This window comes from Melanerpes formicivorus, unplaced genomic scaffold (genome assembly GCF_026170545.1).
Source record: "Melanerpes formicivorus ecotype bairdi unplaced genomic scaffold, bMelFor1.0.p_v2 SCAF_42, whole genome shotgun sequence".
Lineage (NCBI taxonomy): Eukaryota > Metazoa > Chordata > Aves > Piciformes > Picidae > Melanerpes > Melanerpes formicivorus.
Window position 1 is genome coordinate 5,754,968 of NW_027142394.1, and position 18,014 is coordinate 5,772,981.

The 18,014-nt window shown below is 42.2% G+C and overlaps 1 protein-coding gene across 5 annotated transcripts in view; it reads left to right on the plus strand.

Moving 5' to 3' along the window:
* Positions 1 to 18,014, plus strand: part of SNTG1 (syntrophin gamma 1) — a 273,334-nt gene that overhangs the window by 135,327 nt on the left and 119,993 nt on the right. For 4 of the 5 annotated variants that reach the window (XM_068158802.1, XM_068158799.1, XM_068158804.1 and 1 more), the window contains one exon: positions 10,201 to 10,255. In XM_068158802.1, the coding sequence (XP_068014903.1) occupies positions 10,229 to 10,255 (27 nt within the window). In that variant the 5' untranslated portion in view covers positions 10,201 to 10,228. Of the gene's footprint in view, positions 1 to 9,914; positions 9,934 to 10,200; positions 10,256 to 18,014 lie in introns of those variants that run through there. The other variant, XM_068158803.1, reaches the window with a different exon arrangement.

Sequence of the window (18,014 nt, forward strand, 5' to 3'; positions counted from 1 at the left end):
TAACTTGCACTTTGACACGTTTATTAACTGCCAAAAGAACATGGATTTTAGGGACTCTGGGCAGCAGAGTCCTTGACATTAAGTTCACAGAACTTCTGCAAAGCTATCATTTCACATTGTCCTGTATATGTCTCAGATTTAACTTGTCTGCTGTTTACTCTCAGTATGTCCTTGTAGCTTACCCTGATGGCATTGCTGTCACTTACACTGAAAGAGGCCACTCTTTTCCCTGGGCTGTGTGGACGTCAACAGTTTCTAAAAATAGTCCTGTGTTTTGTTCTGCTGCAAGATCTTAATTTAGCTGAGCTTCCTGCCTTAATCATTCCTTGGTGACAGGTTTGCCAAATCCCAGATCCTCGAGCATGCTCTACGGCCCCACAACACCCGTATTCATTTCTTGCATCCTTGTGTTGTGCTAACACTGACTTAATTTGCTTAATTCAGTCTGTCACTGGACTTTGGTACAGGGCTTGTTCTCTTTGCATAGCTCTCTTTCACCTGAATATTTCTAAAATGATAAAGAATGCTCTTAAGCAATTGTGATTTGGGTGGTACTCAAAGCTGTACTTCAGTAATTTGATTTTAATAGGCATGTGGTAAGCCATGAACTGGGGATAGTTTTGGAAGTCTTGTGAAAAGAAAATTAAGATACCCTAGAACAGTTGAGGTTGTAAGAGACCCCTGAGATCATCAAGTCCAACCGCTCTCCTAGAATTTATAATCCCATCACTACTGCTAAGCCACTACCACCAGACTATGTCTCTGTGCACCACTTCCATGTGTCTTTTAAACATCTCCAAGGAGAGTGACTCCTGCTTCCCTGGGAAACCCATTCCATTGCTTGATAACCCTTTCTGTGAAGGGTTATCCTTTGGAGGCTGTAGGACAAAGTCCCACAGACTCTTCCTCACATTCCCAGCACTGTTGGCCAGCCCTCTCGGCCAGCCCTCTCTTCACTCCCAACCTCCTCCCGCAGGTGGTCAATGGCAGCACTTGGCTTCCTCCCACAGGTTTTCTCCTATCCAAACCATTCTAAGTTTCTGTGATTCACTGAGAAGTTCTTCATGCTAAATCTCTCCCCCCTTGATCAAACTGTGATAGTCCAGAATAATTTTCCTATAGGATTTGTCTGTAGCCAGGTGCTTTAGATGAAGCTGAGGAGGTCAGTTACAGCAGAGGCGTTCCAGTATGTTAATCCCTTTTATGCTGTCTTTGTACTTTGGTTACTGGCTTTGTTTAATGATTATTGTAAGGCTGTTATCATACTACAAAGAGGAAATGCCTTGCTTCTGCAGCTCAGCTCCCCAAATTTCTCAGGGCTAGAGCATTAAGCTGTTTTATGCAGCTCCCAATGTCAGAAGCTAGTTTGGTAATGATAAGCAAAATAGGAGCTGGAAACTCACAAAGAAGTGGCAATTGCAGGTAGTACATGAACTTGGAATGACTCTGAAACTTCCAGACCACCTGTAAGACTACCAGAAGATACCTCATTATGGGTCACTTTTTGCATGAACTTTTTAAAGTGGTTTCCAGTGGCAAATTCAGATTGTGATTGTGGAACTGAGACCCGAGTCACAGTGTTCACTCAAAAAGACAGTGACTTCAGTTTGCATAGCTATGCTTGGCTAAAATATTGCATAACTTACCTGAAAAAATTTAAATGGAAGTCTTGAAATCAAATGGGTCTTGAGTTTAAAACAATTCCACTGATGTCTCCAAAACTCATAGGTGCAGTAGCTGTACATCTATATTGGTACACTAAACAGTACCAAAGGACTTCTGCAGTTCAGACACAGTCACTGTAGCAAAGCAGGAGTTTTGCTCTTCCTTTTTACTTTCCAAGACAGTCAAGAGAGTAGGGGAGAAGACAGAGTTCAGGTCACAATTCCTTTATTCACTTAAAAATCTATTTCAGGGAATAGAAAGATTGTAGTTTAAAGACTCTGTCCTCTTACCCTGTGGGGATAGGGAACTAGAGGGAGGTATAGGGTTCATTTTGAGCATACTTTTTTTCCCCAAGGTAATGAAAGTAGAAAAGGAAATTCTAGCCATAAAGTGTGTCTTAATAAATGTAACACAGTGCCAGCCTGAGAAAAGGAAGTGGGGTGTGTGGGGGGAACAAAGCACAAAAAGGGGAGAAAAATACATGATATGAGAGATTGTTGATAAGAAAGGTAAGGGTATCATTGTGTGGCAGCTTGGTGTTTCCTGGACCAGCACATTTTGCCAGTAGCCAGGGTTTGCTTAAATCCACCTCTTCTAAAGTTGCACAGCAGACTGTAATTGGTGTCTCTTTGGAGCTCCCTGCTGTAGTCCTTTTGGCAGGATTAACAACCTGCAGGACAGGGCTGTATGGACAGCTGGGATGACCATTTCACCATCCCAGTCCAATCCAGTCCTCTACAGAATGGCTTTCAGTAAGAGATGCTTCTCTCAGGGAGGTGTTTCCTGATTAGTTTGAAGTGTTATTCACTGGCTGCTTAACTTTGTTTATTTTAATTTTGCAGTGCTCTAAGTGCTGTGTTTTCCTATGTGGCATATTTTGCATATCTCAAGTTCTCTTTTTATACATTTTGACAATGTACTACTGCAGGAACAGTTTGACAATAAATAAACTTGACTTGATGATAGTACAACAGCACTGCTACACATTCCTGCTTTCTGGATTCCAGAGGAGTTAAAGAGGCTTTTGCTGCAATCATATAAAAATTGAAGTGGAAGATCTAATTATGTTGATTAATTTTGAGCCAAGTTATTGGTTGTGTAGTTTCTATAAGTAAGTAATTCTTCATTATAGAAGTATCTGCTCTGAAAAAAAGAGAAATCCTAGAATGGCTTAGGTTGGAAGGGACCTCACAGATCACCTACTCTAATCTCCCTGCCATGGACAGGGGAGCCTCTCAGCTAGACTTGGTTGCCCAAGACCTCATCCAATCTGGCCTTAAACACCTCCAAGGAGGGGGCATCCACAACCACCCCTGGACAATCTATTCCAGAGTCTCACCACACTCATACTGAAGAACTTTTTCCTAAGAGCCAGTCGAAACGTACTCTCCCCTGGCTTCAAACCATTCCCTCTTGTCCTATTGCTAGACACCCTTATGAAAAGTCCCTCTCCAGTTTTCCTGTAGGCTCCCTTCAGGTACTAGAAGGCAGCCATGAGATTAAACTGTGACCTTATCACTAAGGGTTATCTTACCTGCTTGTTAATTCGAAAAAGCATGTTTAGTGCTTGAAGAAGTGAAAGCATTCATTCCTCTCCCTAATATCCAAGCAGTTTCCAAACACATTGCAAATTAAAGTGTGCTGACTGTTTACAACTCTTATTTCCTGACTTGCTCTAGGATAGTGGTACAATGCTTTTTTTTTTCCTTTCTTCTCCCCTCCCCCCTTTTTTTCTTTTCTTAAACTTAAGTGAAATCAAAATATGGTGTGGAAACTCTCACTCTCAACTACTAGCATTGGCCATGATGCCAGAGACATGAAATCTATACTTGACAGTGAAACAATTGCATTGGCAGGGGAATGCCAGTACCTTTGATAAGGAAATTCTGTCTTGAGAGATAATGGAAAGAAAAGCCAGACTGCAGTGCCAGATCGACAACTTCTGTTTGCCTTTGCTACAAGGCAGTGTTGTTTATGCAGAACTGAGAGGTTGTCTAATCATGACACAGTTCATGCAGCCTCCAGAGCTGTTAAGAATTTAAGGATGTATTTAGCTCCTGCTTGGACCCTGACACCTGCACTAGCTCTCTTTGAAATTCAATACATAATCATACTGAGACACAACTAGTGAATATTCAAAAGGTCACTTTGCAAAAGCAAAAGATGGGAGATGAAGATTTTGTTATTTTCAGTTGGGTTTTTTTTTTGTTTTATTATGAGTGTGTTTGGTTGGTTGTTTTTTTTTCCCCATCAACATTCCAGGCTTGGACCCAAAGTTAAACATTCCCGTTCCCCTTTGCCATTAAGCATCTCAAAGACATGCAGTGGTAGCCCACTGGCACTTAACCTCACCATTTTCAGTGGAGTTTCCTGTAATGTTGCTTTCTCAGCACTGCTTAGGCCACACCTTGAGTCCTGTGTCCAGTTCTGGGCCCCTCAGTTTAAGGAGGACATTGAGACACTTGAACGTGTCCAGAGAAGGGCAACAAGGCTGGGGAGAGGTCTGGAGCACAGCCCTGTGAGGAGAGGCTGAGGGAGCTGGGGTTGCTTAGCCTGGAGGAGGCTCAGGGGAGACCTTATTGCTGTCTACAACTACCTGAAGGGAGGTTGTACCCAGGAGGGGGTTGGTCTCTTCTCCCAGGCAACCAGCACCAGAACAAGAGGACACAGTCTCAAGCTGCACCAGGGGAAGTTTAGGCTGGAGGTGAGGAGAAAGTTCTTCCCAGAGAGAGTTGTTAGCCATTGGAATGTGCTGCCCAGGGAGGTGGTGGAGTCGCCATCCCTGGAGGTGTTCAAGAGGGGATTGGACGTGGCACTTGAAACCATGGTTTAGTAGTCATGAGGTCTGTGGTGACAGGTTGGACTTGATCTTTGAGGTCTTATTGATTCTATGATTCTCCCTCTGGAGGACTGCATGTTCCATTGTTTTTTTTTAGTTTGCTATATCCATGAGTTTTCTTCTACTAAGCCAGAACAGACTGGGTTGTTCATTTAGTCATTTTGTGGGTGTCTGTTCTGTGGGGGACCAGCTAATGTTAAGTGCAAACAGTGATGGGTAAACAGACAGGAGCCCAGGCTGCATTCATTCAGTTCATACTGCCATGTGGCTCACTGATTCATATCAAGAAAAAATATTAAATTGGTTTGTACAGTGAGTCCCTCATTTAGCTTGCTGATTAAAAAGGTCTGCAATTGAAATTATAAGTTATGACTGACAGGTAGATATCATTCTTGTTTTAACCAAACTGCAATGAATTAAACATTAGAAAAAACCTTGTTAGCTCCTAATTGCCAACTTCATTTTGTTTTGAAGCATGAGCTTTGCTAAGAGCTGGTGGTTAAAGAGCTTTGTCAGGTGATTATTTTCCTCACTGCTAAAGAAGAGCACAGCTTTGAGTTCCAAGTTCCTCTCAGTCCTTGAACTATCAGGTAGGTTGAAGTACTTACAGTTTAGGGATCTCCACCTTTATAAGCATCTTTCAACTTCAATTTGTTACAGCTGTAATTCTGTGCGAGGTGTCAATAGATTTCCCCCCCTTCATGTATTGAACTCAGTGAGGGAAGTGTGAGGCTGTTTGGATCTAGAAACTATCTGTTCCCAATTTGTTGAGAAATTTCTCAGCAGATGAGTCCAATTATTAAAAATCATTCTGTGAACTGAACGTAACTAACTCGGTGTTCAGACAAAATGTGCTTCAAGTGTGATGGCACACAGTAACTGAGTGGGGGGTTACTAATTTGTGGTCACTAAACTGCTCCTTTGATTCACTGTGGGATCTGTATGCCTCTGCCTGCTCTTCCCATGCAGTGCTACAGGCTGTGGTCAGAGTGGCTGGAGAGCAGCCAGGCAGAAAGGGAGCTGGGGATACCTGTTGACAGCTGGCTTGAACATGAGCCTGCAGTGTGCCCAGGTGGCCAAGAAGGCCAATAACATCCTGGCCTGCATCAGAAATAGTGTGGCCAGCAGGAGCAGGGAGGTCATTCTGCCCTATACTCAGTGCTGGTTAGGCTACACTTTGAGTACTGTGTTCAGTTCTGGGCCCCTCAATTTAAAAAGGACATTGAGACTCTTAAATGTGTCCAGAGAAGGGCAACAAGGGTGGAGAGAGGTCTCGAGCACAAACCCTACGAGGAGAGGCTGAGGGAGCTGGGGTTGCTTAGCCTGGAGAAGAGGAGGCTCAGGGGAGACCTTATTGCTCTCTTCAACTACCTGAAGGGAGGTTGTAGCCAGGTAGGGGTTGGTATCTTCTCCCAGGCAACCAGCCCCAGAACAAGAGGACACAGTCTCAAGCTGCACCAGGGGAGGTTGAGGCTGGATGTTAGGAGGAAGTTCTTCCTGGAAAGGGAGATTGGCCATTGGAATGGGCTACCCAGGGAGGTGGTGGAGTCACCATCACTGGAGGTGTTTAGGAAGAGACTGGATGGGGTGCTTGTTGCCATCGTTTCGTTGATTAGTGTTGGATAGTAGGTTGGACTCGATCACAAAGATCTTTTCTAACCTGGTTATTTTTATTCTATTTCTCTGTTTCATTTCCTAAAGTACCCCAAAATTGAAGATATCAATTCTTTCAGGTATCTACAAAGTGTAGAGCACAAAAGATGCCATTCAGAATGGAGGCAGAAGGACTTGATAAGACAAACATGAAGTTTGGGCATGGTGGTGTTGGGTCAATGATTGGTCTTGATCTTAAAGGTCTTTTCCAACCATAATGGTTCATGATTTTAGTTGTGAGATCTGCTGTCACAGCTGCAGATTTGGTGTTTGTGCCTTTGAAACCTGGTTTTAGTCTGTTTCCCAGTTAGCACTTCAGACAGTTCTCAGACAGTAAGAATTCCTTGTGACTTCTCTCCAGCAGTAAGAAGTGTACAAGGTGCAGTGATACAATCTGTTTGAATTAACTCACATTTGATCATAGAGCCTTTCTCCATGGATTTATTTGTGCATACAACTTTGTGTTCTTACTTTGCACCAGTAACCTTGAAAATGAAGTATTCCCTACTATTGCTTCAGCTTGTACTTGGCTTGTGGTATTCTCAGCACTTCACCAAGTGCCTCCTAGTGCTGTTGTGTGCACATGAAGTTTGCTTTTTTGTTGGCTCTCATTTTATTAAGCATACTGGAGTATTCAGTGATGGAAGTACTTTGAAATTACATCTATTATGCCCCTGGAATAGGACCTGATTTATTCTAAGAAGATCAGAGCATAGCTCAAGTGCTCAGTGCATTATCCCAAATGAAGCTTTGTCTCTGAGGGCTGCCATAGCCTTCAACTCTGCCGTTATGTTTTAGCCATTGATTTCCCTTTAGAATACAAATGCCACAATAATACTGCTTGGTAAATGTTTCTTCACTATTGAATAACTGCTTGTTCTGTCAAGGGGGTGTCAAATTCTGTTCCAAATCTGTCTGTCATGTGTTACTCCCTTTACATCTATCAGCAGAGATGAGCTAAATGAGCTTGGTAACTCAGTTGTGGAGAAAGTGCAGATTGTAAATCAACTCATTGGGAAGGAAAGTAACTTTTCAGAGCTTACTTGTTTACATATCTTTGATTGCAGCAGTTCCCAGCACTTCCAGTGTAAGCCTCACTGCTATTGGAGCCATTCTATGAGCAATACATGCTGCTCGTGCTACCCCTGTGCTTGCGCATCCTGCTCTGTCCTGACAGTGCTGTTTCCTCTTCACATCCTCCCATCAAAGACACAGGCAGCTCCTTTTTCAGCTCTTGGGGCATGGAGAGCTTTCTCTGAGGAGAAAGTTATTCACTGAGAGAGTCATTCGTCATCGGAATGGGCTGCCCAGGGAGGTGGTGGAGTCACCATCCTTGGAGGTGTTCAAGAGGGGATTGGATGTGGCACTTGGTGCCATGATTTAGTCATGAGGTCTGTGGTGACAGGTTGGACTTGATGATCCTCGAGGTATCTTCCAACCTTGGTGATAGTGTGGTTTGTCCCAAAACAACTGAACAATGGAGAGGGACGAATAAAAATCAAATAGGGAGGCTGAAGGGGGCTGTGGGCTGGTAACCAGTGTGCTGCTTAGATGAGATTGAAGAAAGCTCTTAAGAGATCTGGAAAGGCTCTCTGCTGGAAAGTGTCTGTGATCAGGTAGATAAGGAAGTTGCAGAGGTTAGCCAGAGGCTGGTAAAGGATATCTGTCAGCAGTGGGCTTCACAGATGATTATTTTATAAAACCAAGTAATTTAAAAATGAAAATATTTCTATTTCCTGCCTTTTTTTTCCATCTATTACAGGAGGAGATAGCTACTAGCAACGGGGGCCTTTTCCCAGCAATAAGATCATAAAATTTCTGTGTGATGCATGAGATGTGTTCTTGTAATTCGATCGTCCACAGTGTTTGTTCAGGGTGTAAATTTTGGAACCAGTGACACTGAGCTGATTTGTGAGGTGCTGCACTTTTGCCATCAACCCTTTGATGTGCTGTTTATAAAATATCAAGTTATAGAAGTGCTGATAGAAGAACAACATTGATAATGGGCTGAAATTTCCTGTGTGCAGCTATAGACAAGAATTGGTGGGAAACAGAAGATACAGAAGCAGTGGCAGCTGTACTGTAAAGATAAGCAGCTGAGTGATTGGGTGCTTGAGAAACAAATAGGTGCAGTCACTGCAATGAGTCTGATTTTGTGTTGAGAGTTCTGTCGTTCCAACTTTGCATTTCAGGCAATATTTTAACAGTAAAAGCTTTTGTCACAGAACACAAAGTTGCCTCTCACCAACTTTTCTGGAGGAAGCTCTGAGTGTGACTTTTCTGTGGGAACCAGAGAAGTTAGTTTGATAGGGGATGGATGTCAAGACAGTGTGTGTTTGTATATTCTGTGTTTCCTATTTGTAATTAAGCATGTAAGGGTTAAAAACAAGCATCAGTAAAGTGATTGGCAGGTAGATTCATCAGTGATCAACAGGTAGTGGGAGACAACATTTATATGCAATGAAAGGCAACAAAGCTGGTGAAGGGTCAGGAGAGCAAGTCTTATGAGGAGCAGCTGAGGGAACTGGGGTTGTTTAAGCTGGAGAAAAGGAGACTGAGGGGAGATGTTGTTGCTTTCTCCAATTCCCTGAAAGGAGGCTGTAGTGAGGTGGGTGTTGCTCTCTTCTCCCAAGTACCTAGTGATAGGAGTAGAGGAAATGGCTTCAAGTTGTGCCAGAAGAGGTTTAGATACTAGGAAAAGCTTCTTTCCTGCAAGAGTCTTTAGGATTGCAATAGAGACCTTACTTCTTATGAGCACTTGGAGAGCAGAGATAGCTCTTTACTGGATCTCGAAGCGCTAGTGAAGCTGATAAGAAATGAATGATGATGGGTCTGTTTTAAATTCCTCCTTTGTGACCAAGGCAACCTAGGCTCACTCCACTAGAATTTCATCTAGAGCAAAAGCTCAGGCAGAGCTCAGGAAATAGAGAACATTAACCTCATACGTGTGCGTGGGCTTGGGTTTAATACAGCTGCATCCAGGGCAACAAAAGAAATTAGGAGACTTAATTAAGAGACTAAGAGGCTTTATTGTTTTTATTATTACTATGTGAGGTATAGATTTTAGATTTTCATTTCAACTTGGGCAAATGGGGGAAAATTTTGTTGAAGCTTTGGGTACTGTCTGCGCAAGCAGTTGCGAGCACACGCTTAACACAGAACGGCAATAAAATGCTTGATGGAGAGGATTTTGCTACAGGTTTAATTTCTGCAGTCATTCAATGAAATGGCTGGTTTGCCCAGGAAGTGTTTCCTGGAAAAGTTATTGGCTGATGCAGGAGCAGTTCTATTGCAGAACCAGCAGCGGGATACCGGTGTTATCCTCAGACACCAGCCTGTTCCAGTGGCTTTATCTCATAAACAAATGAATGCATAAGTGTGCACTGGGATGAATACACTTCAGTAAAGGCCAGGCGAAGTAATAATCACAGGATTTGGTGTGACATTTTGCCAGCACTCACACATCTTCCTGACTTTCCTAACATTTGGGTGGTGTTTGTTTTTTCAACTCACAAATATCTCTGCAGAGTGGGCACGCTGGTAAATGACACTGACTTCCTTGCAGAGATTAGGTATGCTAATAAAATGTGAGACAGAAGGTATTGATGCATAAGGGGCTTTAATTAGGGGGAGGCAGGGACGAAGAAAAGCCACAAGGGTTTTAGAAGTGAAAAGATATGCTAAAGAGCAATACTTAATTGTCTCCATTTCTGTTACTTTATAGTCTATTACAAAAAAATCAGAAAAAGAAGACCTTTCCATTGGCAGTGAGCAAAGTAAGTGGAAGGGAGGAGGTTGTGGGAACATAAACACTACTTTGATTATATTTGATGGAAGCTGGTTGTGTACTTCGTAAGAACCAGGAGCACTTTCTGACACCTTCCTCGTCCTAATCCTGTTGTGACTTTGATCATTTCCTTTTTAAAGCAATGCCTATAACTGGACCTAACAGAGAAGTGCAGTTGCTCAGCTCAGACAGATAACTCTTATGGGTTTTGATACCTTTTTTTTTCATTCTAATGAAATCTTTCTCTCCATTTTAGACAAATATCGCTTGCTGTGTCATAGCACATGGATTTCAGGACCACCTGTGAAGAGGTAGGATCAGCTATTTCTTCTCCTCAAACAATAGTAGAATCAAAAGTGGTGAACTTTTTAATCCTTTTTATATGCAAAATCCTTTTTTCACAGTTGTTTTCTTTCCCTGAAAGAAGATGAATTATATAATCAAGTACAAGTTATTCAGCTGATCACTTTATGGTTACAGACAGGCTTTGTAGTAGAAGATGAAAGAATTTGCCTGGGTGTATTCATCTCTAGCCCTCACCTCTGTCCTTCCCAATTTGCCTCTTTAGGCACAATGTAGGTGCAGGCAGCTGTGTTTTGTGTGAGCTTTGCTCTTAGTGAAGTGTTTATATCTGAAAGCCTGTACATGGGGGGATAAAAAAAATCGAGTCAGAAACCTGTCTGGCACTGTTCAGCAAAATCAAGGGTGAAATGTAGAAGTATGGGAAAAGGTATGTGGGGAGAGCAGGGAAGCTGTGAAGATGACCAAGATGAAAAGCAACTCCATTCTGATTTGATGAGGTAATAGAGTGGGGTTTTTTTTTTGCTTAAAATAAGTATAGCTTCATAATGTCAGTGGAGAGTACTTCAGTCTCCCTCTACCAGAGGTGGCATACTAACTTTGCCTGAAAGCAAAGGAGATTGATTTGTAGATATTAAAAGGGACATCTGATTTACTTTGTGATTGTCAATGAGCAGATTGGCTTAGTGCATTTTCACAACTTCAAAACCGTTTACGCCAAACTTTTCTGAACACCTCCAGGGATAGTAACTCTACCTCCTCCCTAGGCAGCCTATTCCAATGCCTGATAGACAAGGGAAGGAGAGGATGACTCCACCCATCTTAAAAAGTACCAATGATTTGGAGGTTATAAAGAAGCTTCTTTAGCTTTGAGATGAATAGAATTAAATGAAGCAAATTCAACCCCGGTTTATCTACTTTGTGTAAAATGAGCTGTGTGCCATTTTTCAGTGGTGTCACTTCCAAGAAATTCTGGGAACTCTTATCTACATCTTTCCTCCCAAACTAATCAAAGTTAATAAAATATGGACTATCATCCTACTTTCATCAAAAAAATTCTGTCTAAATAAATCAGCATCAGCCTTATGCTTACACATACTGTAATTTTTAACTCAAACTTCAGCACTGTCATTGTTTCATCTACTCTGAGGTTTGTTCTGGGGACAGAACAGAGCTGCATCTGAAAGCCCAAGAGAGGGGAGGTTATTGCAGCTCTGTGTGCTCAGATCCAGCTGGTAGTGAGAATGCAGATGTATCCCTGGCAGGCATATGCACACAGAGCACACACATGCAATGCAGGAATCCATTTAGATTGCATACGTGGATATTTATGTATTTCAGGACGTGGTTTTAATGGTGTCAGGATAGGACTTAATGACCATGGTGGTGTTAGGTCAATGATTGGACTCAATCTCAGAGGTTTTTTTCCAACCAAAACAATTCTGTGATCCTCTGTGTATGTACTTATGGGTATGACCAGTCACACAGGTGACTTACCCAGAGAGCACCTGACTCACACAGACTGCACTAACAGCCTCATTCTGCTCCCTTCTCTGTCTGAGCAGGATGGAGACCCCCTTGTGAGAATACATTGCATATGTATATACAGTATGGATGGCTCTGGCAGAAGGGTTTAGACAGTCTGCCCAGCCATTAGGGCCCCAGTCTTCCCAGCTGCTGGCCAGTACTGATGCTTTCATGCATGCAAGACACTGAAGTGGTCTTACCTGCTTCCAGGTATCTGCACATGCCCTTTGTGCCCAAGTTCCTACTGGAGGTGGAATAGTCAGTGGAGCCCAGTGATCAATTTAGTTCTCCCCAAACCTGCTGCTCAGCTCCATTTCTCTTCTCTTTTTATTGTTGTTGTTATAGGCTATTACCTATAATAAGCATTGACTATAACCACCTATATGTAGGCAGGTCCAGTTTGGTGTCAATCTCAAGATGATTCTGATGATGTTAATGATTGTTTTCTCCTCCTAGGCAGCTTATCTGTAGGATGTGCTGCTTTTCAAAGCATCTTAAAGTAGTTTTATTCTGCAAGGAAATACCTTCTGTGCTAGAAAATTCAAATGGCACTACACAAAGATGAGATCTTACAGGTTTATTTTGTTTTAGAGGAAAACTACCAGTTAGCCAATAATGAGAAGGTTATAATTGCTTTGGATTCCGTGCTCTTTTTCCTCCCTGATCAGCAAATGCATCCATTGTACTGGTTCTTGTATTTCAACAATTTCTAAACCAGAAGGCTATCCAGCTCCTCTTTGAGCCTTTATCCTGATCTTTCTGAACTTTACAAGAGCATAAATCATAGAGTCACTGGGTTCTTTAAATGCTTTCCTGTACTCACTTGACCTTATTCTATATTCTGAAAACTACCTCTTGGAAGATAACTTCAATCTCTGACATAATACTGTCCTCTGCAGTGAAAATGCTCTTCTGATGAAATGGAAGACTTGGGATGATTATAAAGCATTAGAACATTTTCCTTCTTAGATACTGGAAGGTTTGTGGGGGTTTTTTAAGTTGAAATTTTCCATGTATTTTATGAACAAGCTGCATAAGCAGCTTTATAGCTTTTGAGATCTTATCCTTTTTTGGTGTTAACTTGACTGGTGGTGGTTTTTTTATTCCCTCATGTAACTTCCAACTTTCTTAACTTTGTAAATATCCCATTTATGTTCATGCCTTTCAAGGATTATTTTGAATGGGTGAATTGTTTGTCCTCTGCTTTATGAATCTTATGAGCATTCCTGTGGACTTCCCAAACTTTGCCATGTTGTTCACAGATCTAGTGACCTCTGTTTCTGTATCCATCTTGTTGGGGAGTTTTTGCCTGCCACAGATTGTGTTTTAATTTTTAAGCAGCATTTTGACTCCCTTGTGGCTTTCAATTATAAATTTATTATATATTATTTGGGACTATTTCTAGTCTCATTTATGTCTTTTTTTACAGCCTAAAGCTCATAATTTCCTTTTGTTTGTAAATTCTATCCAAATGGCAGTGCTGGAATTTCTGATACCATGGATTTGTGATTGCCTCCCTTGCCTCCCTTGCCTCCCTTGCCTCCCTTGCCTCCCTTGCCTCCCTTGCCTCCCTTGCCTCCCTTGCCTCCCTTGCCTCCCTTGCCTCCCTTGCCTCCCTTGCCTCCCTTGCCTCCCTTGCCTCCCTTGCCTCCCTTGCCTCCCTTGCCTCCCTTGCCTCCCTTGCCTCCCTTGCCTCCCTTGCCTCCCTTGCCTCCCTTGCCTCCCTTGCCTCCCTTGCCTCCCTTGCCTCCCTTGCCTCCCTTGCCTCCCTTGCCTCCCTTGCCTCCCTTGCCTCCCTTGCCTCCCTTGCCTCTTAAATCCATGTTTAACTCGGAATGCAATCCCCAAATGGAAAATGACTGGCAATTTACACTGTCCATAAGAATGTAATGAATTAAATCTGAAGAAACACGCATGTTCTTGCAATAGCCTTCAATTTTCTGATGTCTTGCCTCTTGACCTTGACTTTAATAATGATATAATCTAGTCCCAGTAAGGTCACTGGCAGTTCAGACATAAAAACTTGTCTCCTTACAGCATCAGAAAATGAAAATTTTTGCTCTCAGAAAGTGCCTTAGTTCACTTAGAAGCTCACATATATATAAAGATGTCTATTTTCCAAATGTCTAATTTACATATTGAATTAATCAGACTGTACCAAAGGAAAAAAACCCCAGCAAATCCTCTGTAAGACTTTATTCTTGCCAGAAAATCCACCTGTGAAGAGCACCATAGCCAAATACCTGCCTCCAAAATCAAAGGAAAAAAGTTGAAGTCCAAATTCAACATTTCCCTGCAGTTCATTCAGGCTGGAGTGTAACATTCACGTGCAGGAGTGGGCTTTCTATCCTTTGTATTGGCAAAAGTTGGTATCTGACAGAAGAGGCTCTGAGTGACAAGCTGCACACATCTCTGTGTGTCTGGGCTGCATTCCAATTGTTGACAGTGTAAATGCTTTTCACTTACGCTAGCAACACCTCCACAGAACGAGTAGCTGGGCCGTTTAAGAAACATCCTTTATGTGGTTCTGACACATATTCCTACCCCTTGTATTCATTGCCATTGCCACCTTAAACCTCTGATTCAATTTCCCTTTTCATTACTGTAATTGTGATTATAAAGCAGTGGCAGGCGTATCTCCAAGCACTCAGAGGTCAGCCTCAGTTCAAATTAAAGCATCCAAAAATGTAGCTGTTCATCTCAAGTGAACTACACACATATATCTAAGGCAGTTTCTGCAACCTATTCTTCTTACTGGCATCAAATTCTGGATGGCAGAGATACATTTTGGGACTGAAAGTCAGGAGGTCTGTGGTAACAGCTTGGATTTGATGATCTTTCAGGTCTCTTCCAACCTTGGTGATTCTGTGAAGAGGTTTAATTTCTTTTAGGACATACCAGCCAAAGCAGAAAGTAGAAATTCAGGCCACCATGAATGAATGAAAATGCATTGAGATCTTTTTCTTTTCATTCTCTTCCTTTCTTCTACTCATTCATGGACTAAGCTGCTCTGGGATATCTGTTGGAAGTCTTCCCACTGATGTTAACCTAAAATCACAGAGTCACCAAGGTTGGAAGGGACCTCAAGGACCATCAAGTCCAACCTGTCACCACAGACCTCATGACTAAACCACAGAATCACCAAGGTGGAAGAGACCTCAAAGATCATCAAGTCCAACCTGTCACCACAGACCTCATGACTTAAGCTAACCAAATTAGTTTATTATCATGAGGGAAAAGAAATAGGTATCCTAGCATAAACAAGAGGTGCAGTCATCTCTTGAAAACTTCCACTGCAGAGTATTTAAAACTGCCTGAAATGCTGAATAAGTCTCCACCAGAACAAACTTTAGAATGCCAAGGAAAACAACAAATAGGGAAAAATGTGAGTTAGAAAATTCTTCAACATGAAGCTTGTCAGTAGCCTTAGTTAGGCCAGATAATAGATATATATATATATATATATATGAAGTCCTGAAGGAAATTGACTTTGAAATCAACAGGTAACTGTAAAGATGTGTCTCAGTGTTTGGGAAAGACTCTGCTGCCAGCATAAATGCACAAAGTGTAGTTTCCATGCATATTTTCTCTGAAATTAGGTATTTGTGAAGGGCATAGATATTGCACCAACTTGTTCATGGTATGCAGTGCTTCTGAATTCCTCTTAGGGATGTTAATAAGGGCCAGATCTAACACACAGTCAATGTGCACAGATGTGCTCCAAGTCAGGGTATGATGGAAAAAGGTTTTCAAGTAGCCTTTTTCACTGCCTTGCTGCTGCAGCCATGCTCTTTGTAGAAACAGTCTGCCTTGAGGGCTCTGCCAGCCTGTGCTGCTCTCTGATAGTGATCTGAAGTAGGAAGCTGAACACAAACTGATGTGGCAAAGCAAAGAGGGGTCAGTGTTCAGCCCCTCTGTAGTTACATTAGTTCAGGAACAGCAAGCAGTTTCTAAACTCCTGCCAAGGACATCAGCTCTTGCTGCATCAGCATTCTTGTCTAACCCAGCTTAAAAAGTTGTAGAGTGAGATGACTGAGACAGAACTGTTCAGGTACAACATTCACTGCATCTCTCACCTAGGTGCTGCTGCCTTCCTTCATCACTGCTTGTGCTTGAACTCACTGACTCCTTTCCCACATGGAAACACATTCTTTCACCACTGCCTATTGTTTCCGTATCTATTCCTCAGCTTACCTCATCTGCTTCATAAACATGGGCAACTTCTGACAGTTTTCTTGCCCTCTTTACAACAGCTGCCAAGTTCTTACCAATAGGATGAAGAATGTAGAGAGGTACAAATATGAGCAGGGCAATGTTCCTGGCCATTTTGGCTGAAACAAAGTCGAGGTTTGTTGGTTTAGCAAGCTGTTACCATCTGAATTGTGCTTCTCTATTCCTGTCTGCTGTAAGGTGAGGCAATTTTTCATATACTTGAGCACAGGAGAGGATGCCTTGCATTGGCACACACTGACAGTTACAGTGCCTTGGCTGACACGCTGTATGCTGGTTTATTGCTGTAAATCAGAAGGAAAGGCAAGACTGCAGTATTTCTGCAGGTGAGAGAGCTTTTAGAAGTGGTAGATGTTTGTAGACTAGCCCCTTTTGTTTGACCAGAGTTATTTACAGCTCACTTTGTCCAAGTCCCATTGTCACTTACTGCTCACTTCACAACTCCATGGAAAGAGCAGTCCTTTTACTCTGTAAAGCAGAAGTTGTAAGGAAAGGGCCAGGCCAATTTAACTGTTTTACATTCCCTTTATTTTAATGTCATAATATCTTATGTATGATACGAAAAGAAATAATTCAGTGGCACTGAAAACTCCTTTCATAACCCATTTATTTCATTTCTCTGTCCATGCCAATTGGTTGCTATCTCATAGAATTGTTAGGGTTGGAAGGGACCTTAAGAGTCATCTAGTTCCAATCCCCCTGCCAGGGCCAGGGACACCTCACACTACATCAGGTTGCTCACAGCCGCATCCAGTCTGGCCTTAAAAGCCTCCAGGGATGAGGCTTCTACCACCTCCCTGGGCAACCTGTTCCAGTGTCTCACCACCCTCATGGGGAAGAATTTTTTCCTAACATCCAATCTGAATCTCCCCATTTCTAGTTTTGTTCCATTCCCCCTAGTCCTATCATTACCTGACACCCTAAAAAGTCCCTCCCCAGCTTTCTTGTACTACAAGGATGTATGATATCTTATGACCAGAGCTTCCACTGACCTCAGTCTGAGTTCAGTATGTGGAATTTTTCATTTTTTCTTCTTTTTTACTTAGTTTAGAGCAAGAGTGAAAATTACTTCAGAGCCACTTTCAAAGTTATGGCTGAGTTACACACATTTGCCACTGGTGTCCAAGGGAAAACAATTTCATAAGTTTGAGCGTTGAACGTGGAGCAGAAGTGACAGAACAGTTTGTCAATGGAGAACATTGTATAGAGCTATTTAAAGGTTGTCCTCGACCTTTCCACCTCTTCTAAAGCTTCTTGAGAGCAATTTAAACTTTTCTCCTGCCAGTTTCCTACGGGCAGTTCCATATTTGTGTTTGTTCTCTCCAGGCAATGGATGTATCAGAGCACGTTATGGAGAGGTCTTCCAAATCCTCTTTTAACCTCATGTCTGAGAAAGAGCCCTCAGATTGAGCCAGGTCAGCCTTGGCAGTTAAAATTCACAGCAAGACTTTTGTTTCCTTGATCTCGTCTGACCTGAATGAAGACGATGGGAGTTTTGATGTTGACACTGAGTCCAAGTTTTTAAATACTTTTCATGTAGGATTTTTTTTCCCCCTGAGATACATGCATTCAGATGTATCTGTAGCCATGCAAATAGGTGTAGGTGTGTCTAATACTGCTAAACTACACATTTGTAAGCGCATTTCTCATGCCAGCGATGTTCTAACCAGTGTAACTTTCATCCATTTTATGAAATGATATGTGAAGTGCTATTTTTAACACAGCTTCTTGGGGGGAAGTAATAAATACTGCAGGTGCTTACATGTACAGACTTTTTCACTGCTCAGCCTTATGTATAATGCCCACAAAAGGTAGCACAGACAGGTACTACCACAAAGACACTATTGCATTGTTGGAAAGTCGTTTATTGTGTGTTGAAGAATCCTACAGAGCTCTTATCATAAATGCAAAATACAGAAGTGGGGTAAAAAGCAAATTACTAGAGGAAGTTGCATTTTATTCAGTCTCCTTTGTTTTAGTCTTTACTTCCTTCTCATGTGAAAAGGACCTTAA